The sequence below is a fragment of the Arvicanthis niloticus genome, chromosome 18, assembly GCF_011762505.2.
Source record: "Arvicanthis niloticus isolate mArvNil1 chromosome 18, mArvNil1.pat.X, whole genome shotgun sequence".
NCBI classification, from domain to species: domain Eukaryota; kingdom Metazoa; phylum Chordata; class Mammalia; order Rodentia; family Muridae; genus Arvicanthis; species Arvicanthis niloticus.
The window spans coordinates 51,494,480-51,517,576 of NC_047675.1; the positions used below are offsets into that span (position 1 = coordinate 51,494,480).

The window sequence follows — 23,097 nt, forward strand, 5'->3', positions numbered from 1 at the left end:
CTCTCTCTCTCTCTCTCTCTCTCTCTCTCATACACACACAAACACACACACACACACACACACACACACACACACGATACACACACGAGAGTGAGCAGGCCAGGATGCAGTCCCTTCTCACTGGCCGTAACAGAGGGTGTTTGATGGCTTGAGTTTCTGCCTCCCTCGCCCCTTCATGACGAGTCCCCCATAATCTGGAATGTGAGTCAAATAAACCCCTTCCTTCCCTAAATTGCTTCCATCAGAGTGGTTGTCACAGCAACACAAACAAAACTAGACTGCTGTCTCAGGGTCCACTTGAGTTTGACCTCCAAGTTGTGTGGAACCCAGGAATCTATTCATCTTACAGGTTCCTCCTAGGGCTCTGACGCCAGTGGATCTGAGCTCGTCATCAGAAACGTGGGTATTGAAAATCTAAAATGGGTGGGAAAGGAAACTGAGGGACAAATATTAGGTGGACATCAAGAAAATTGTATTAATCTCCCCCTCCAAGTATATAAAAGTGCCTTTTTTGTTCATCTTGTTATTTTGCGACAGAGTCTGGTTTTATAGCCTTACTGGCCTGGACCTATGTAGGTCCTACCTATCTGGAACTTGTAGGCAATCCTCCTGCCTATTGCTCCTGAAAGCTAGGATTACAGGTGTGCATCACCATGAATGGCTTTCTTTAATCAACTTCTCTATGTCTCTCTACATTTGGGCATAAAATGTAGTTATCTCCGTCAATGTGATCATTAGAAATGACATCTCTAATTTGCGTTGAGCTGGATTTAAATTGAATTAAAGCTAATGATCATTGTGGAAACACATTAAAAAATGTACAGAAACCAGGTCTGCCTAGCAACCACAAAATAAAGCCATGATTTATCTTTTTTTTTACTCTCTAAAAGTACTTCAGGGTAATTCTACTTGTATCTAATTCTAAATTTTGTAATATTAATGAAGCAGATATAAAAAGTATATTATATTACAATATAATAAATAATATATTAGATTCATTAACCATATCATAACATTTAAGGGTAAATAGATATGTATGAGTTTGCCTAAGTTGACCCAATTATTTAATCAGTTATTTTCGATTTTAAAAGTCCAACCCTCTGACTGCATACCTAGAGTTAGGAAACAGAAGGCTGTAAGAATTTAAAACTTGGGTAAGCAAAATGACTCAGTGGGTAAAGGTACTTGTCTCCCAGCTGGACGATCTGAATTCTATTCCTGGGACCCACACGTTGGAAGGAGAGAACCATTTTCCGAAAATTGCCCTCTGGCCTTCACATTTGCACCATGGCACCTGCCTCTGATTACATAAATAAAATATGTATATATTTTAAACAAGTAAAAATAACCATTGTGCACACATTGAGGAGCAGGCAGCAATCGGAAGGACACAAATGTCTTTTAAGGTTAAGTGGCCTGAAGGGGACCGGAGTCCCTCTCCTACACACATTAAAACATAATCAAACAGACTACAGTGCTGTTCCTGCCAGGGCAGTGGAGAGCGCCTGTCTGTAAGATGCCAACTTCAGCTTGTCAGGGGAGAACGAGCAGAAAGGATACGAGGGATGGCGAAGAGCTGGGCAAACACGTGGAAGGAGGAGCCCCAGGCCATCTGCCAAGGGGCCACGTAGGCCAGGACAAATTGCAGCTTCTGAAGCAGGTCCCCAAGCTGAAAGCAAAGAGACACAGGTTACAGAAGACAGAGCTGGCCCTGGTCACTATATCAAGGTTACTCAGAGGATGTCATCTGTGGGTAGAGGCCACACGATCACTGCTGGCTTCTGTGTCACAGTGTCATCTGTCCTATAGGCCATGGGAGATGGTGTCTGATGACACTTCACAGAGGTCATGGGTCAACAGAGCCTCGGCTGGTTCATCTCAGCAGGTCCACGCATGGGCAGTGTCTCTGCCTTATACAGCTCAGTCTGCTGTTCTTCACATGGGGATCTTTTTAGGAGATTTGTACAAATCCCAGTGTCCTTGATGTTTCTCAGGCTTATGTGTATGTGTATGTGTATGTGTATGGTGTGGGTGCTTGTATGTGTTGCATGTGTTTGTGTTTACATGTGTGTGTATGGTGTGGGTTTGCATATGTGTGTTTGAATGTGTGTATAGGTGTGTGTTCACATGTATGTGTGGTGTGGATGTTTGTGTGTGTCCATGTGTGTGTGTGCAGATACACATATGTGTGCATGCATGGAAAGAACAGAGGTCAACCTCTTGTTTCCTCTGGCACAGTCCACTTTATTTATTTACTTATGTGTGTGTTGGGGTGGGCGGGTGGTGCGGGTGTTTGTATGTTTTGTATGTGTTTGTGTTCACATGTATGCGTGTATGATGTGGGTTTGCAGCGTGTATGATGTGGGTTTGCATGTGTGTGTATCCCAACATGTATGTAGATGTTTGTGTGTATTAATGTGTGTGTGGTGTGGGTGTTTGTGTGTGAGTGGTGTTTTTGTGTGTGTTCATGTGTGTATGTGGTATGAATGTTTGTGTTCACGTCTCTGTGTGTGGGTGTGTGTTTGTATGTGTGTGCATGAGGAAGCCAGAGGTCAGCCTCAGGTGTCATTCCTCTGGCAGTGGTCTCCTTGTTTACCTGTTATTTGTTTATTTTGCATGTATATGTGGTAATGTGCATGTGTGTATATCTGTTTGAGTGTAGAGCTGCACGTGTGTCCAGGTGGGCATGCATGTGGGGTTCAGGTGAGATCCGAAGTCTGGACCTCATGCTGTGTGTCAGATGCTTTACTCACTGAGCCAGCTTGTTTTCGGAGACAGGGCTGCTCACTGGCTCGGAGCCTGCCGATTCTTCTGGCCTGAACCCCTAGGAACCTTCCAGTCTATCTCCCCAGAACTGGGGTTCTAGGCAAGCGCTACGAGTCAGCTTTGTGTGCGAGTTCTGTGCAGAAGCGCAGGCTGCCATGGTTGTGAGAAGCTCTCTATCAGCTGAGCCGTCTCCTTAGCTTGTTGCTCAGGTTTTTTATATGTTCATTTCATCTGTGAAGCTGCCTGTACTTGGAGAAAATAGCTCCACTTATCAAACTGCCAGTTAGAAAGTGCTTAGGAGGGCTGGAGAGATGACTCCACGGTTAAGAGCACCGACTGCTCTTCCAGAGGTCCTGAGTTCAATTTCCAGCAACCACATGGTGGTTCAAAACCCTCTGTAATGGGATCTGATGCCTTGTTTGATGTGTCTGATGACAGTGACAGTGTACTCGCATACATAAAATAAATACATAAATCTTTTTTTAAAAGTGCTTAGGAATGCTAAGGTGGGAGAACAGGCAGCCCAACACAAGCCTGAGAGCCAAGAGGTCCTTGCTCTCCCAAGCCCTGTCAGTTCAAGGTCTCAACTTTTTGTAACTAAAGTGTGTGTGTGTGTGTGTGTGTGTGTGTGTGTGTACGCTCTATGGAGGCGTGCCTGGATGCCATGCTGTACATGTGGAGGTCAGAAGATGGCAATTATGTGTAGTCGCTTCTCTTCTTTGCTCTCACATGGGTTTTAGAGATTGAACTTGGGTGGTCAGGCCCATACAGCAATTGCCTTTACCCACTGAGACACCTTACCAGCTCAATATGCCGTCTCTTAAGTTCACAGGAAGCCCAATCTCTCTGCCCTACATTGTCCCAGACACTATGCTGAGAACTCTTAGTGTAGCTATTAAGAATTCATCTTGTGGCTCATGTCTACGTGAAAACCGCAAGTGCTAGGAAGACTTAAGTGATCCGTGTACCCCCTTCCCCTCAAAGGCGTCAGTGATGGAAAGTTTCCATTTTTCCCAGGGTGGCTGTATCCTGGGAGGCTCTTCAGACACCTTTCTATGAAGCTAGTAAGTAGGTCAGGCCCAGCCATGCAGTCGGACGGGCTGCCCCAGGGAGGGCACATCTGTGAGCACGGAGCCCTTGCGGGTCCAGCACAGCGGCATCGTGATTAAATGAATCTATTACAATTATTTTTTGCTTAGCACAGCAGTTGTATTTACGCATAAGCAAAGCTAGTCATCAGATGTCAAAGGCTTCCAAACCCAGCATTTTCTTGCTCTAATTGCACCTGGGGCTTCAGCTCTCCTCATTCTTCCCCCATCTCTCCTGGCGTCTCCTTTCCCTTATGAATATCGTGAACGCCAACTTAATACATGATGCTAAACAGAAGTCTTGGCGAGGGGTGGGGGTAACCTGGACTGTTTTCTGCTTCTGGAGAAGCCAGGACTCCTCACTGTCAGCTCTTTCTGTCTCCTTCCCTACCTTTCCATGGATCCTGAGAAAGAAAGAGCATGTGGAGGACTTAATGCCCCAGACTACGTGGGTTTAAGACAATGGGTTGGAATGTTTTAGACAAACATTCCAAGTCCCCATGTTCTCAAACAAGAATTGATGGGGACATGTGGATAGTGAAAGAAACAGAGACAGTTTATTAAGAGAGAAGGCCGAGGCTCAGCAGCAGACTGGGACCTTTATGGGTAGTCTGTAGGTGTGAACTTTCCTCTACATGTGCTGTTGCATGTGGAGGTGCCTAGCCTGGTTTATTTGATATGTTGTGGTGTGTGTGTGCATGTGTATGTGTACGTGTGTGTTTGCATGTTTGTATGTGAGTGTGGAGGTCAGAAGAAAATGTGAGTATCATCTCTCAGGCACTGTCTATTGTTCTGTCTTTGTTTTGAGGCAGGGTCTCTCACCAGCCTGGAGCTCACCAAGTAGGAGAGGCTGCCAGGTCCCAGAGTTGTCAGCCCCCCTCACTCTGGGATTCCAAGTATGCGCACACCAGTCCCAACTTTTCTGTGTTGTTTTGGGTTCCAGCTCAGGCCCTAATGCATGCACAGCAAGCACTCCAGTTACAGACCCACCTCCCTGTCCCCTTAGATGCTAACATGACCATATTCTCCACCCCAGGCTCCTGTCGTAGGAGTGCACCCTGCCATACTCCAGCTCGGACCCTCCTCTTCTGCTTCTGTAAAACATGGTCTCAGTGCCACTTGAAACAACAGGACCTCCCTCCCCAGATTACCTACGTGGCTTCCCCCCAACAGGCCACCAGTGGTTTCCAGTCTCTTTCTGTCCCTTTCCTGTTCTCCTTCTCTTCCTCCTCCTCCTCTTCTTCCTCCTTCTCCTTTTTTCCTCCTCTTCTTCCTCTACCCTTCTGCCATGCTGGTTCAAGTCCCTATCATGAACCATGTCTCCAAAAAGAGACATTGAGGTATTTATTCCTGTAATCCTTGGCTCCAGAGGATGAGGTTCAAAGATACAGAACTCAAGGACAGCCAGAGCTGCATAGGAGGGCTTTCTTTCAACACACACACACACAACCTAGAGTCACAAGCACATGACCCCTGCCCAGCTACACCTGTCCCAATGTTTAGTCATCACATGAATCAAATCCTAACTTGGTAGCACTCCTGCTCAGACCTCAGGGCCCCCATCATGATGTCTCTCTTGTTCTCACCTCTAGATGTTTAGAACACACCTCTCCTCCCCATGTCTTTGCACCTCCCAGCCACCATGAAGCCTACAACATGTGTCCCACCTTAAACGTCTGCACCTCTCAAAGCTTCTGTGGACTTCACATGCTTGACACCCTCCTCCTCCTTAAAGCTCCATGTCAGCACTTTTGCTTCCCAGTCATGAAGGCTGACTGGACAACACTTCTGGGAGCTTCAGTAGGATGAAACCTCCTTACTGGAGAGCCTCCTGTCCTAGACTTACCTGGCAGTACCACAAAATACAGGCTTAGCTTGAGAGCCTGCACTTGAACCTAGTTCTGTCACACGACACCACGCAACAATTCACTTTAATCTCATGCTCCAGTTTCCTCTTATAAACTGAAGAACACCGGTTCCTGATCCATCTGCAGCACCAGGGCTATGCTAACACCCACACTATTGGCCATGGATAACCCTGGGATCGAGTTTGGCACCCACAGGAATGTCATTGCTTCTTGTGTATGATGTATGTGTGTACATGTTCACGTATGTGCACATTTGTACACATGTAGGTCAGTGTCATGTGACCTCCTCAAACACTTGCTATCTTAATTTTTAAACTAGGGTCTCTCTGAACCTTGTGCTTGCTGGTTTTGTTAGACTGCTGGTGAGTGAGCCTTCCCACCACCCACACAGAACTGCAGTTACAGGTTCATGTCCTCATGCCCGGCTTTCATGTGGGTCCTGGGGATTTGAACTCGGATTCCCATGCTTATGTGGCAAGCTCTTTACCATTGAGCCCTCTTCCTAGCCCTTCAACTGCTTTTTGAACAGAGTGTTTTGAATAAATTATTTTATAAAAGCCTGAGCTCTACTTTTAAAAAGGCATTTTATTTTAAATATAAGATTATCCACCCATACCTACAAAGTACAAGAAAATGCCATTTAGAGATTGCTGCAGAGTCCTTGAATATGAACTGTGGTCCTTCATAGCAAGGCTGCACTTCGTGGCTCGGCAGCAATTATTCAGACAATCACCACGAAACAGCCTCACCATTAATTTTAATTTCCTGAGCGGCAAAAGCATGTTCGTTGAGCTAATGGTCTACGGAATTTCATGTTCAATGTGTTAGGGGATGGCAGGGTTCTCTCAGGTCATGCACACATGCCTTCTTGCAAACGGTACTAAAACAAAGTGATTTCTAAGGATGTTCAGTGGGGTGGTGTGCAAGGACCATGACATCTTTGGTCTGCTTATGATCAAATATTCCCAGCCACCAAGTGTCCTTCCCACACAACTTACTGTGACCCCCAGATTTGGGTGGATCAGGAAGATCCCAGAGCATTGCAAGGGTTTTCTTGGTCTTCCAACTCTCATAAAGAGTTTGATGTAGCCAAGGATGACCTTAAACTTTTCATCCTGCTGCCCCCACCTTCTTAGTGCTAGGACTACAGCCATGTGCCACCATGCTTGACTTAACTGGTCCTGGAGATCAAACCCAGGGGTTTGTACACATTAGGTAAGCATGTTACTGGCTGTGACACATTCTCCTTCCTGTATTATATAGATGTGTGTATGTGGTGTCGGTAAGCATACATGCATGTGGTCAAAGGCCAGAGATGAAAGTACAGCCATGAAGCTCTGGGTTCCGGTCCCAACATTATACAAAGTGAACGTGGCTGTGCACACCTATTGCACACCTATAGTACCAACAATCAGGAGGGGGATACAGGAGGATCATAAGTACCAGGTTGTCCTGGTCCTTTTTTTGTCAACTTGACACAAGCCTACACATACCTGGGAAAAGGCTGTCCCAACTGATGAATTGTCTTTATCAGATTGGCCTGTGGACATATCTATAAGGAATTTTCTTGATTAATGATTGACAGAGGAGGCTCCAGCCCACTGTGGACTGTGCCAGCCCTCAGCAGGGAGACCTGGATTGGAGAGACTTGGTAGGCAGCACTCCTCTGTAATGGCTGCTTCAGTTCCTGCCTTTGGCTCCCTTTGATGGTGGATTATAAGAGGTAAATGAAATAAACCCTTTCTCCACAGCTTGCTGTTGATCAGTGTTTTATCTCAGTAATTGAGAAACTGGAATACAAATTGGTATCAGGAGTGGGGGTTTGTTGTGATCGACCCCGTCAGATGCCTTTTATTATATAGGAGGAAGGTAGATGACCATAGAGCTTTGGTCTGGAAAGACATTGAATGCTCAGGTGTCTCACTGTTGTGGGAACTTGGAAGATAATGCTTAGGGAAATGCAGACAATAAAGGTCTGGAGTGTGAAGTGTCAGAAGGACTTGAGAGTCTCTCAACAACTCTATCAGTACAGTTAATATGATATTTTGAATAAAAATCTGTGGTGTCTGGTCATCTAGGGCTGAAGAAATCATCTGCAGTTAAAAAGAGACCAGCAGCAATGAGGTGAAACCTTTGCTTTATTAGGACAATCAATACTGTTTAGCTGGGTATGAAGAATCAACTGCGGTGAAAGTCCAGTTATTATTGAGGTTAAGGGTCAGCCTACAGAAGCTGTAGTCGATAAAAGGCCAGGGATGACTCTCAAGCTGGTAGCCAAACTTGGCAAGTAGAGTCGTCTCCCATGTGGTATTGGTTTTGAAGACAGAGGGGAGACACGGGCAGTAGCTAAGGCTTGGCACTGTGAGACACCATTTGTGAATACAGCCTCAGTTACAGCGGAGGCTCCAGAATTAGGGGGTTCGTGGAAAGAAGCCAAGGCTTGACACTTGTATGAGGATGAGGTCACTAGATCCTCTCCTGAGGCTCTAGCTACCATTTCTTACTGTCCCAGTGGCATGTGGACTTGCCAAGTGTTGGCTTACAAAGTAGGAAAAGATCTGGTGAGAGATGTGGACCCTGCAGGACTGTAGCTGCCTGTGAGTTAGACATGCTATGTCCAGTAGGGTAACTGCCTGTGTATCTCCCATGCTTCTGTAAATGACTCTAATAAATTCTTTGGCCCATCAAGCTAGGCTTCCGTGAAATTCTGACTTTGGTTTGTCTGTATCTCATTTCCATTCTGATGAGAAGGCCATTTTTTTTTTTTCTAAATTTCCCCAGGAAAAGTCAGGCAACATAAGACACACCCTCTCCATCATTGAGGATGAAGGAAACAAGCCAGGGACTTGCCTTGGTGAAGACAATGGACACCATGAAGAAATCCAAGAGGAAGCTCTCAGAGATATCTTTGTAGTCAAAGTGGAAAAAGATGACTGTGAAACCCAAGTTGGCGAACTGGTGAACCGGGTTACAGAATGACGTCCTCAGCAGCTTCATGCCCGCAGTGATCATCAGAAAAATGTCCCAGCTGTGAAAAACAAGAGGCTGGGTCAATGTCATGTGATGTTATATAATCACTAGGGTCCTCTGAGGTCAGACTATGCAAATGCCATGTACAGGCTCAGAAGGCCAATGTGGAGACTCTACACTGTCCACATCTGCAGACAGGGAGCAGGCCTCCGAGAACAGGGTGACCATCTTACGTTTCAGGGAAAAAGATTCAACAGAGACTTGGTCTGAACTGACTCCTTGATCCATCTTCTTTGCCACTGAAGTCATTTTATGTCTGTCCTGGTTAGGCTTAACTGTCAACTGACCCAGCCTAGAGTCATCAGAGAAGAGTCTCAGTTGAGGTATTGCTTGTCTGTAGGGGATTGTTTTCATTGTTGATTGAGGAAGGAGGGCTACGCCTACCATGGGCAGCACCAGGCAGGTAGTCCATGGCTGTATAAAGAAGCTAGCTAAGCATGGATCTGGGAGAGAGCCAGCAAGCAGCCTTCCTCTAACAGTTTCTGCATCAAGCTCTCTAGGAAATAGTCTAAGAATAGAGTTACGTGAGGGGAATTCTGAGACCTTGTGAGAAAACTCCAAGAAAACAAGAGTCTTGTGACCTCAATTTCTTCAAAAACATGGTTTTTTGCTCTTATGTGTATCAGATAGGAGTAAATTTACTCCACCTGTTGTTATTCATACGACTGCATGGAATAACATGTTTTTGCCATGTGCAGCTTGACTTTGTGATTGTATTATGCTTTGTTCAGGTGACTCTTCTTAACCTTCGGAGTATAAACTGATGCTCCAGATAAAACTGGCTCTTGCATAAGTCTTTGGTCTGCCTCATCTTTAAGTCCGCTCTGGATTCACACTGCCAACTGGTGTGTAAATAAAGCTCCTGCTTCAGTTCCTGCCCTGACTTCCCTCAGCAATAGACCTAATAAGTCCTCTTCCCTTCTAAGCTGCTTTTGGTCTGAATGTTTTATCACAGCGACAGAAAGGAGATTGAGGCACTATCCATCAAAAACTGTGACCAAGAGTCCTGTTCTCCTCTGCAGTCACAGAGCGCCTTCAGGGCACCTCTGAGGTCATAGGTGTCACATGAAAGCATTCCATAGAAAAATCTAGACAGTTACAAAACAGTGTACTGTCCAAATAAGGGTCTGTTCCATGTGCACCTCATCCTAACAAGGGACCATCTGAAACAAGCCTGGTAAGAGCCAACATTATACTGCAAGCACAGAGAGAAATGCAGACTTTTTATAAAGCTGTTTCATCTTACCTCCAATGTTTCTTTTTTTTCAGAGCTGAGGAGGGAAACCAGGGCCTTTTGCTTGTTAGGCAAGCACTCTAACACTGAGCTAAATCCCCAACCCCTCCAATGTTCCTTACAATTGCTGCTCTAGCTGCCTTCTGATCTTTAAAGTCAATCCCCTAACTTTTCTCTCTCCTGGTATTGGGTGAGTAGCTGAGCTGACCAAGGAAGACTTGTGAGAAACCTTCCCTTTTATAATATTGCTACTCTGTATCTCCTCCTACCCTAACAATGTATTTGGCAGGTAACTTTTCACCTTCCCTCACAATGACAGATCTGCAATTTACCCAAGCGGCTTTCCACTTGTAGATTCAGAACTAATTTTCATCTATTTAACTAATGATTTAGCCTTACCGTGGCTCATGCTTTGTAAGAACACAGGCACCTTGACTGTGGGATGTCTCTGGTGCCCCACCTTTTACATGATGAGGCATCTCTCCATAAATACAGGAAGTGATGGCAGGGTCCTCTTCTCCCTCCCCTGAAGCATCCATGAAATCTGCTAAATGAAAGTGGTCTGGAGCAATTTGTGAAGCTTGAAGCACAGCGGTGAAGACCCTGGGATTTCCACTTCACGCTGAGCCCCTGTCACCTACGGGGCGTCATCAACAGCTCTGCTGCAGGGAGATGTTCAGACCCCCTGATGTTTATGCGTGGCACCATTGTGGGCTGATCAAACTTCGTTTGCATCCCTGTCACTGAACGCTTACTGCCTACACTGAATGGATTTGAGTGGAAAAACCACCCTGGCTCCTCTCAGAATTCACGGGGATGTGACACTGGCTTCTGCCGGCTGCTCAGAGAAACCCCAATCTGTTCTGAAAATATTGTGATCCGAATCAGTGTGAGAATAAACTGTCTTCCACTTACTGGGTGCCGAGTCTCCTGTAGTTGCTTATGGAGAATGCATCAAGAGTGAGGGCGTTCAGGACTATGGCCGGGTATAAGAGATACTTTTCGAAACACTGAAGCCACACGTAGAGTCTCTCAAACCACATTAAATGAGCGATATCTGAAAGAAACACAAAACCCACTCTGAGTAGAGGCTCTTATAGCCAGGTAGCAAGTGCTCTTCCCTTGCAGCAAGGCTGTGTGTGGTGCGCCAGGTCTCCCTGCTGGCTGCATCCCTCAGCTCAGAGTTTGCCCAGTCCACAGAGGACAGCACACAGGTCAACACCCGTGTTTTCAAGACAATCGGCTTCCCTGGATATGAGTTATGGATGGTGGAACATAGTCTTAGCTCATCCTGTCACCCCCACCTGCTTCTGTTTGTTCTCATAATACTTTACTTTCTTGGTCACAAAATCCTTTCTCTCTATAGCAAATTCTCTTTAAGTAAGATGCATACATGCTAAGCCTCTCTCTCTCTCTCTCTCTCTCTCTCTCTCTCTCTCTCTATATATATATATATATATATATATATATATATATATATATATATATATATGTCTTTATCTGGGGGTGGTAAATAATAATAAAGAAAAACAAAAGATATGTCAGTCTCCACTAAAGCAGGGTAAATGAGAGAAACCCAAATTCATAAAGGATGATGGACACAGAGGAAGGAACGTACCCTTCCCTCCTCTCCCCTCCTCTCCTTCCCTCCTCTGCCCTTCCTTCCTCTCCTCCCCTCCCCTCTCTTCCCTTTCTGTCCCCTCCTCTCCTTCCCTCCTCTGCCCTTCCTTCCTCTCCTCCCCTCCCACCCTCTTCTCTTCCTCTGCCCTCCTCTCCTCTCCCCTTCTATTTCCTTTCTTTTCCTTTCCTGTTTTAATCTCCTGAAAGATCAGCTATTTAAGCTTCTTTCTGTATAATTTTTTCCCCTCATTTCTCCATTTATAAGAAATCAACTGTGTCAGATTGAGGCCATCATATCAGAAACGATTCGTTCAACCTGCTTCCGAAAACACATTGCAGAGTTCCATCAACATTTGTCACCAGTTCAGAGAAAACATGACAACCTTAAAGGGAGAGACATCCAAGCTGTGTCACCACAGTGCGTCATAGGAAACTGAGGAGCGCCAAGGCTGGAGAGTCGGGAACCATCTGGCCGGGGAAGGGTGTACATGGCAGATTTTCAAAAACTTGTCATATTTGCTTTTAGGAAGTGATATTTTCCACTGTGTGGCAACAAGAGTGATTTGAGATGGGGAGTGGGGGAAGTGGGAGTCTTCCCACTGAGGCGACAGGGCCTGGCCGCAGACCATGATAAGAAAAGCAGGTGCTCATGGCCTTCAGTAACTCAGCGAAGAAACAGAAAGCAAGAAATGTCAATGAGAACCTAGCCAGACATGGCTCTGAACTTGACACCAGAGCCTTGCCAAATATGCAAGAATGGAATGACTTATTTAGTGAGCCCCAACCATCGGAGTGTGAGCGTGTGTGTGTGTGTGTACACGCACGCATATGTGTGTGCACCTGTCTATGTCTGTGTAGCTCTACCTGTCTGTATGTCTATGTACATGTCTGTGTCTTTATCTGCTCACTTTTGTGCCTGTTTGTCTGTGTGTATGTCTCTCTTGTTGTATATGTTTACATGTGTTTGTGTCTGTGTGTCTGCATGTGTGGCTGTGTTTCTATGTTATCTATGTGTCTGTTGATGTATCTATGCATGTGTCTTTGTGTGTGTGTGTTGTTGTAGATGTTTGCATGTGTTTGTGTGTGTGTAGTTTTCTGTGTTATCCGTGTGTCTAAGTATCTATGCACGTGTCTGTGCATAGGTGTAAAACCACAGTCCCCATTGCCACTCTGAGTCATGTGTTTGTTATGGTAGAGTTTCAGGGGGACTCAGGGTTGATGCTTATTATGGTTTGGATGTGAAATGTCCCCACAGGCTCATGTGTTTGCACACTTGGTCTCCATCAGGTGGTGCTATTCTGGGAGGTTGCATAACCTTTAGGGGTGTGGTAGCTAACCAGAAGTTGTCACTGTAGCTTGGGCCTCGAAGGAGATACCCACTTCTGAGCTTGGCCAGAGCTCCTTTCTTAAGCTGCAGTGATACAGTGACCCTGATGGTAGCTCCTGCACCCAGAGAGTGTCCAAGCTGCTCCAGCCTTCCCAGCCTCCCCACCACAGTGGACCACAATCCTCTGCTTCTTCTTTGCATTTTTTTTTTTTTTGCTAGGTGTTTGGTCACAGAGAGGAGAAAAGCAACTGCCAGGAGGCCTTCCTACTGGCTGACTTTGCAAGAAGGGGTTTTATGAAGCTCATCCCCCTAAGGGCCAGGCCATACAGACAGGGTAAGAATGACTGATGCCCTGACCTTACAACACGCAGTCAACAGGCAGATGCTGTCACCAGGCATGGTGACAGCTGTGAAGGAGTTCTGTGTCTCACTTATGCAGGAAAAAATTAACCTGAAGAACCAAATCCACGATCAATAGATAGCATCTGAGACCTATAGCTGAGGTTGTCCACCTACTTCACTTTAACACACTGGCTACCTTATACTTCTATCAGTAGAGTGCCTCGATTTACAACGTTCTTTGTTCTTACTGTAAAATCCTCAAGAACATTTACCACATTTGCATATGCATTTAGGGGTAACCCAAGTCTATTGGGCCATGGTCCCTCATGTTTGGCTCCAGAATAAGATCTCTTCTCTTTAAGGTGGGAGCTGGTGGTTTATTTTTTGTTGTTTTGTTTTTGAAACAGGATCTTCTTATGTAGCTTTGGCTGGCCCAGATCTCACTGCATAGATCAGGGTGACCTTGAACCAGAGATCAGTCTCCCCAAGTCTCCTGAGCACTGGGATTAAAGGCCCTAGCCACCAAGGTTCTCTGACAACTGTGTTTATGTAAAATGTTTGCTATTATTTTATAGAACCCTAGGCACACACACAAACACGACGAGGCAGGAGGGAGGGAGAGAAAGGGGAGAAAGGAGGGGGAAGAGGGATGGAGGGAAGGGAGGGAAAAAAGGGAGAAGAAAAGGGAGAGGGAGAAGGAGGGAGGGAGGGAGGAAAGGAGGGAGGGAGAGATTGTTATGGAACAGCACAGTCAAAGTGGGTCTGAGATCTCCCAGCTCCCAAGCTGTGAGGTCAGGGTCTGTTTACTTACCTACTGATGGAAAATTAATTTCATTTTAATTCCTGCCTGTCTCAGGATCTTGCCAACCTCAGTAATGTATTCTGATGAGATGCTCTGAGCTCTGGGCCCTTGGATCGCACCATGAATGTTTATGTTGGGGACAGACAGGGGCACATCAAAGTTGACCAGCAATAGGGAAGTATGATTAAACAAAAGCCCAAGTCCAAAATTCGGAAGTTTTAACTTGATCCTTTCTTGTGAGGCAGCCAGAGAAAGCGCATAAAAAGGTAAGCTAGCAAGCGAAGTAAGATGATAAATGTGTGTCCTCGGTCCCCGTATTGTCTCTGCAGTCACACACGGCACAGTTAAGAATAAAAGCTGTGTGATCATATTTTATAACTGCCTCTTTGGAACATCCTCAATATGCAAAGAGACCATAAAAACACATTACCGGAGAATTGTTCTTTCTCTTTCCCTCGGAATATGAGGCCCCGCGAGCAACAGAATGCAAAATAATGACGCCATTTACAAGTTTATGGCTGCTCGCTGCAGTTCAAGGCTCTAAATTTTCTTAAAGGGTTTTCAGGTTGTGTTTTAGTTAGGTGCTTGTGAGATTGCAATGGTCTTCCCAATAATTAAAAATTAATCAGGAATCCTCAGGATGCTGCCAAGATTTGTAAACCAATCTTCTGTTCTGATCAGCATCCAGCAGAGGCTGGAAGGATTGGGGCTTTCTGCTTGGGACACTGAGGGGTCACTCTGAGGCATCTGTGGTGGGGAAACCCTACTGAGAGAAATGAAGGTTGGAGTCAGTGCCCCAGCACGGACCATCTGTTATCTACAGGTACTCCTGTTCTCTTTGTCCTGGGCTGGAACTAGGGCTCTAAAGTCCTTCCAGGGGACACACACATGCCACCCTTTCTCTGTTCTCTATAAATAGGCTGCACTTCCAAAGTAGAAGATAACACATCACAGGACTGCTTGGCTCCTGGACCAATTACCCTGCTTAAGGATAATTTCAAAGTTCATGACCTTTCTTTTCTCCCTAACCTCATTCTGGTTCAGGGTTTCCTGTGTCTCATCCCATGCCTGGAGGTCTCTTCCTCTCCTTTGAGGCTGACTGACCTTCTCTTCAGGTCTGTTTAATGCCTCCTCTTCAGTGGATCCTTCCGGTCCCCTTATATCTGAATTAGGACTGCTTGCTCTTTTCTTGACCGAGGACAGCCACAGCTGTACCACACGGCACTTTGTCCTTCCTCTGTGATGGCTGCCCAGTGACAGGGAGGATACACCACCAGTTCGATGACTAGTTAGGCACATGACTAAGGAGGCAACCTGGCAGACCAAAGTGGGGGTGGGGGTGTCCCTCCAGGGAGACCACCTGCCTGGTGGGGTCAGGATGGAATCCTGGCTAGAACACAATGTTCCTCAGCCCCATGATGTGACTTCTACTTTGGAAGTGCACTCAGACTGTCTTTGCACGTGCTGGGTACTTTATATGTTTGACACCATGACAAACTTTCAAACACATAAAAGGCAGAAGAGCAATGGGAGGGAATGACATGTTTAAGTACATGATACACACACACATATATACATACACACATATACCATGCACATATACATACATACATATATATATACCATGTACACACATATATACATACATGTATATACACACATACATGTATGTGTGTATGCATATATATACCATGTATATATGTACATATATAAACACATATACATGCACACACAAATATACATATGTACACATGTGTACACACACACATGCATGCATATGAGTGCAGGTATACTCAGAGGCCAGAAAAGATATCAGATTCCCTCAGCAGAACTTGCTGGCAGTTGTGAGCCACTGACTCAGGTCCTCTGCAAGAGCAGTGTGCACTCTTGGTTGCTGAGTGCCTCTCCCAGCCCTAGGTTCACAGTTTTTGAGAAATGAGAAATATCCTTCATTCCTTGGATAGCTCTTCATCTTAAGGTCATGATTAAAAGAGTCTCCCCCATCCCTCCCCCCCCCTCTTCAGCCAGTACTGTTTTGGGAGGTACTGTGCTGACTGGGTTTTATGTCAACTTGAAACAAGCTAGAGAACCTCAATTAAGAGAATGCCTCCATGAGAGCTGGCTGTAGCCACACCTGTAGGCCATTTTCTCCATAGGTGATTGATGGGAGAAGAGCCCAGCCTACTGTGGGCGGTGCCTCCCCTGGGTTCTGGGTGGTGAAGAAAGCAGGCTCAGTAAGCCATGAGGAACAATCCAGTAAGCAGCGTCCTTCATGGCCTCTGCATTGGCTCCTGCCTCCAGGTTCCTGCCCTGCTTGAGTTCCTGCCTACACTGCTTTTGATAAGGAACAGTTCTGTGGAACTCAGAGTGAAATAAACCCTTTCCTCCTGGAGCTGCTTTTGGTCATGGTATTTCATCACAGCAATAGAAACCCTACGACAACTCACATTTTTCCTTTTCCCTCTCTCCTCTGTTCGTGCCCCTTTCCTCCCTCCCTCCCTTCCTTCATTTTGACATTTCACATCTTTACTGCATCTAGAATTCATTTGATACAAAGTTGTCTTTTTAAAATTTCTGTCCACACCCTAGTGCTAACAAAATGTTATCCTCATTATTTGCATCTGCGTGGAGACATTACAGCTCCTTCAGGAGGTTGGGCCTTGCTTGAAGAAGGAGACCACCAGCCTAGGAATGGGCTTCTGAGGGTGCCACCAGACCCCTGGTTCCAGCTTTGCTGTCTTTGTCCTGATCCTCCATGATGTGAACAGCCTGCATGAATGGAACTGTTCTGATAGACCATCCCTGCTGTGGAGGACTGAAAACCCTGGAACTAGAAGCCCCTAAAACCTTTCCTTCCTAAGTTTACTTTCCCCAGGCCCTGTCTCCTTAGGGTGCAGGTGACAGGATCCGACAGTTTTCATTCCCACTACGGTGACAGCTTCCTGCTGTCACCTCTTCCACTCAGCTCTTGCAGCACCTGACAAGGGAAGATAAGGGTCTCAGAAAACCAGAGAGGCCAGCCAGACTAGGAGAGTGAAATGTCTCTTTCATAAGATGACAGATAAGCAAATCAGATGCACCCAAGGCACAGAACAAACATGGTAGCATTATTTAGAACAATTACGTAAATCAACAGGCTATCCAAAAGGGGGTGATTTTTCTTGGAAAGGAGGCATCAGAGATGAGAGGGGCCGAGCTGACAGGAAGCTGCTGCCTTTCATTACAGTTTGTTCTATTTGATTTTCACACTCTCAGTCACTCTGACAGACGTGAAAGATGCACGAGAGGAGGCATCCCTCTGAGCAATGTCTGTCCTATGCAGACATCAGTCAGTCTGCAATGGAGACCAGCTTCGCCACAGTGCAAGGTTGGTCTAACGGAGAACTACGAGTCTGGGACTTGTTACTGAATCACTAATAGTACATTTTTTTTTTAAGGAAAAATTGCTATTTAAATGAGATTCTCAATCGATGTGTTTTATAATTTACATAATATAATTTACATAATATAATTTACATAATACAATCCTCACTCATTTATTCTAATGCATCAAAAATTAAAGTGTACATGTTTCCCCACCAGCATGCTTCTCAGTGTGTTCTTCCACCTGCCCTCTACCTCCGGAGGCTTCCCTGAACACACCATCTCTCAGGGACCATCCCTTCCTTCTGTGACTTTATAAAGCAATGGGCAATCTGTCTGTCCATTCAACCAACGTTTACTGACTAGCACCCATGTACCAGATTCAACACTCCATTACATAATCCCATGTATTTTCTAGCTTATCTGGTTATCCATCCATGATAACTAATATTCATTGTCAACATGAATCACAGGGGACACAAGCCTCTGGGCATAGCTATGAGGAATGATGTAGATTAGGTTAATTGAGGTGAGAAGCCTCTTTAATTATGGATAACACCCTTCCACGGCCTGGGGCCTGGGCTGAAGGAAAAGGAGAAAGCCAAACACTGGCATTGTCTCTGCTTTCTGACTGTGGATGCCATGTGAGCAGGCTGTCTCCAGCCCCTGCAGGTGAGAGCTTCCCTGATAAGATGAACTGCTCCTTTAAATGGAGAACCCCAACAAACCTTCCCTCCTTAAGTTTCTTCCATTAGGCATCTTTGCTGCAGAAAGAAGGAAATAACATCCATCCTCTGCCTGCAGGTGTCACTATTGTTTCAGTGCCCAACTGGACACTCCTGAGGGACCCTCTTGTCAACTGGACACTCCTTGAGGAACCCTCTTGTCAACTGGACACTCCTGAGAGACCCTCTTGTCAATTGGACACTCCTGAAAGACTCTCAATTGAGGAACTGAGAGTCAGTAGAGTGGCCTGTGGGTTAAGTCTGAGGGCACATTCTCTCGATGGATGACTGATATGGGGGTCTGGGCAGTCCATGGTGGGCTGTGCCATCCTTAGGCAGGTGTCCTGGTACTCTAAAGAAAGCAGACTGAGCAAGCCAGTAAGCAGCACTCCTCCACGGCCTGTGCTTCAGTTCTTGACCCTGTTCCCCTCTGTGAAGAAGCGTGACCTGAAAGTCATAAGATGAAATAAACCCTTTTCTTCCCGACTTGCTTTTTGTTTACCACAGTAGCAGAAAGCAAAGCAGGATAGTACTTTTCTCCAGAAGCCATCTATGAAATGGACCGTTATCAGGGCACCGCTCCCAGTCTATCCCCTTCAGGTCTTGGTAAAATGGTAATAATCTGAACTCAAGTAGTACACCATAGAATCGCTGAGAATGTTAAAAAGCCCAGCAGCCCGGCCCTGTGGCTGGGTTCTCCTTCAGGGAGGGGCTGTGGGAACTGGAGCCTGGGTTATGAGCACTCATTTCTCCTCTGAAGGTAAATCTTTCAGACACAGTTCCTCACTCATCGCCCATTCTCCATCTGGTACCCTTTGCAATCCAGGCAGCTTCTGGTCCCAGCCAGAGCCATCCCCTGCCTGCCACAGGCTCTGCATGCTGGATGGTGCTGCCACTAACCTTACCACCTCTTCATCACTTCCCGATCGCCCCTTTGTCACCTTAGGCCGCTGAAGTCACTAAATCCAGAGGCTCCTGGAGTCCTTCGGTGCCTCTGCCCTCCTGGTGCACAACTGAATGCTTGATAGCCCAGACAGAGGTCACAGTGAGCTGACAGTGTGCACCCAGCAGCTCTAGGTGATTTCAGTGCCTTAAAATCTACTGGGAATTTATTTTAAATGTCTGAAAATAGGAGCAGGTCATTCGCTCTTCCATCCGTTCATGCATGGAGCAGGACACTGCAGAACAAAGGGGCTTACACAGTGTGCCCAGGTTACATTTTTGAATTTTGTTTTTTAGAGGCAAAGGTCATGTTGCCCACGCCATCCTCCTTAAACTTGTTATGTTGCTAAGGATGACCTTGAACTTCTGACCCTTCTATATCCACTTCCAAAGTGCTGGGATTTCAGGCATGTACAACCACACCCAATTTACGCAGTGCTAGGCATTAAACCTAGAGGTTTTTTGTTTTCTGTATGTTTGGCAAGGATTCCACCAACTGAGCCACAGCCCCACCTTCCAGAAGAAGCGTATTTTTATCTGAAGCTTGGAAGTTGCTATTTGCACCAAGCTATTTCTCCCATGGGAATTGCTACATCTCCCCATGTCACTATAAACCAGAAGTGTAACCTTCAAGCAACGGATAATAATTTCCCTATAAAATCGATAAGCAGCGACTATTTTAACAGGACTTCATAACTAATTTGACAGACTCCTTCTCTTATTCCACCTAAGCAGCCTGTTTTGTGTGACGCCTAAACTCCGTTTTTTTTTTGGTAACTACAGGCAAACACGCAGTGAATCCTGCTTCCTTTGAAGCGTGCGGCACTGTGGTATTGATCACACTAAGGAGCTGTGCACGCATGCCACGAGAAGCGTGCCCGCTGCATTGCTGTCCTTCCTGAGGCTGGGACACTGACCTCTTGCCTCCCGTTGCTGGTACTCCTTGCTTCTGAGCAAAGGGTGTGAAATCCACATCCAGGGGTGGTGCTTCCGGAGCTGAGGGAGCAGGTGGTGGGTGATGAGCCCCACGGTGCCCGCCAGGGCAAAGAGAACAATGCTGAGAAAAGGCTGCAGAGGAGGGAGAGGTCAAAGGTCAATGGAGACGCTCATGAGTGAGTAAGCAGGCATCCATCCGACATCACGCCTTCCCTCCCGTATTTTTTTTTTTGCATGTGCACGTTATGTATGGTCGGGTGTACATACACATGTATGCATGAGAAGGTCAGGGGATAATTTTGGATGTCATTCCTCAGGTGCCATTCATTGTCTTGGTTTTCTGAGACAGTCTCTCACTGGTCTGGAATTCACTAAGTAGTCTAGGCTGGCTGGAAGGGCTTATAAGGTAACCAGGGTACTAACTGAGCCTGTCCCCACCCTCTTCCCCCTCATAGGAAGACCCATGTGCTGAGAGCTGCCAAGAACAAGGTGGGAAAGTGACCCCTGGAAGAGCTGGGAGGATTCTGCCCCTGCATCACACCCTAAGTCTTCTTTCTCAGAACTAGAGAAGAGCACACTCAGCTGATAGAACAGTCCGGGGAAGGTGAGGCTGTGGACATTGCATGTCTGTGATGAGGCAGCGATATTCTCTAAGAACTGTAAGGTGGGTCCCGTGTAGTCTTTGCTTAGCTTGTTCTCAGTGTAAAAAAAAAAAAAAAAAAAAAAAAAAAAAATCCAAATGGTCTTTGTGTCACTGTGACTGCTGTTTTAGCCCAGATACAGTGACTTATCTCACTACTGATAGAAGGCTGATCTCTGTTCCCAGCCTGTCACAATGACAACTGTCCATGATTACAAACCGTTCTATTACTCTTAGAGACAAAATGACTCCCCCAGGGAGAGGAGATGACACACGGGGAGGCAGCCCAAGTCTTCTCGTGGACATAGCTCTCAGTGTGTGTGTCCCTTGACTCCCTCCCCTGGTTCCTCTATTCTTCTGTGCCCTCATTCCATACCTAGGCCCCATCAAGAGAACAGCAAGGGAGAGCAGAGCCTGGGGACCACCTACCCGTAAGGACAGGAAGACAGTGCTGGCACTGACTGCAAAGGAGAGCACGGCAGCTGCTGAGCAGATGACGAGGTCTGATCTCAGGACATCCTTCTAGAAAGAGAAGATTGACTGTGAGGTCAGGTCTGTGTGGCTTCCTCGGAGGCGCTTGCCAGGTGAGTCAGCGGCAGGATGCTGACATTCCACACTGCTCTTCCATATGTCAGACCCAAGCCCACTGAAACACTGCAGAGGCACCTTCCACTAGCTTAGTCACTGGCTCCCACTGGGGACGTCTCAGGGAGAGGGAAGTAGATATGGTGCTGGTAGATTAACATACATGCACTACTATGGAGAGAAGACACGTGTCTACACATAAATTGTGTAAGGTTCCTTACACAAACTCAGATGTCAGATGGGATACAGAGTCCCCACAGACTCCCATAGTTCCCCCATCTCACAGAGTCTCACAAAGCAGGGCTGATGCTAACAGTCTCTACGAGGTCATGGGTGGCCTCGAGCATCAACATACAACATCTGGAGACACCAGACAAAAGCCTCCCACACATTTATACTTTGGACCACATTGTTCATTTCTATCCAACCATCAGATAAAAACAAAAACATCAAATAAAAACAAAGAAGCAACTACAGCTTTCAGCTCTCCAGCTACTTCAGTACACACAGTATGGGACTGTAGATGAGTGTCACCTACCCAGCCCGGTTTTCTTTCATTGATTTTAAAATGGAAACAATGTGATGTTTCTTTCCTGTCTTGCCATTAGCTTGATGCCGGTGTTAACATGTAAAGCTGGACAGACAGTGGAAACAAGAAAATACAGACACTGACCACGTGTGGTGGGTGGAACCAGGGGTGTGGAGAGGTCACATTAAACCTGTGCACAGGGGGTGGTTCAGGAAGACCACAATCTCCCCACAGCGTCTCCTGTTGTATACCCGATGTACCTGTTCTGAACTTTCTCTTGTAAGTCAATGAGTACTGTGAGCATAGGAAGAATTAGAGGGATAATGTACCCAATTCTTTTGCTGTGACCAAAAGCAAAGGCAGCCTGAGCTAGGGCAACTTGCCCTCACACCATTGAAGGACGTTAAGAAGGAACTGAAGCAATGATGTTAAGCAAAAACTATCGAGAAACATTGTTGCTAGCTCACTTACAAGCCTATGCTTAGCTACCTTTCCTGTACAGCCCCAGTCCACCTGCCTAGGGAATATTCTGCCCACAGTGGGCTAATTCCTCCTATGCTGATTAACAAGACAATCCTCAAAGACAGACTCATAGGCCAATCTGATCTGGGCAAGTCCTCAATCTACACTCCCTTCTCAGGCTACTCTGGGCTGTGTCATGTTGACAATTAAAGATAACTAGGACAAACAATGATTTGAGAGTTGACTTATCTTAGCGTTCTCTCTAGCAAGGGGAATCTGTTTAGGCTCTGCTGTCATGCATCACACTCAAAAAGCACCAGCCCCCACCCCTTCCCCAGAGGGCAAGTCTGCCATCGACAGCAGTTTCTGGCTGTAAAGATGGTTAACTTTTTCCTGTTTTTCTCTGGCATGAGTTTATGTCATTCAAAAATCCCTAAATAGTTGTCCACAGGGATAATGCTTTACCAAGTAATATGATTTAAAACTGTGTCATATTTAATTAACCAATTTTTCCTGTTTGGAGGTTAGACAGGGCATCAGTTTGAGTGTGGGGCAGTAAGTCTGGAGGACTGTCATTCTCCTTCTCTTAGAGGGAGGGCAAACTGGAGTGAAAATTACTTCAATTCTGATAACAAGCTGGATAGCATGTTAGAACAATACTTTAACTAACTGATTACTTAATTAGAGGCAGGCACTCATATTCCAGGCTGGATTTGAACTTGCTCTGTAGCTGAGAGTGATCTTGAACCTCTCTCTGCCTTACACATTCTGGGATTGCAAACACATAAACCACCATACCTAGTTTACACAGCACCAGGGATAGACTCAGGGCTTTGTG

At 46.1% G+C, this 23,097-nt stretch overlaps 1 protein-coding gene across 3 annotated transcripts in view; it reads right to left on the reverse strand.

Annotated features, from left to right (window-relative positions):
- The window catches only part of Pcnx2 (pecanex 2), a 149,180-nt gene that overhangs the window by 50,255 nt on the left and 75,828 nt on the right, over positions 1 to 23,097 (reverse strand). For all 3 annotated transcript variants that reach the window (XM_076916055.1, XM_034523088.2, XM_076916056.1), the window contains 5 exons: positions 21,113 to 21,205; positions 20,025 to 20,175; positions 10,902 to 11,043; positions 8,573 to 8,750; positions 1,561 to 1,669 (listed from right to left, as the gene is read on the reverse strand). In XM_076916055.1, the coding sequence (XP_076772170.1) occupies positions 1,561 to 1,669; positions 8,573 to 8,750; positions 10,902 to 11,043; positions 20,025 to 20,175; positions 21,113 to 21,205 (673 nt within the window). The remainder of the gene's footprint in view (positions 1 to 1,560; positions 1,670 to 8,572; positions 8,751 to 10,901; positions 11,044 to 20,024; positions 20,176 to 21,112; positions 21,206 to 23,097) is intronic.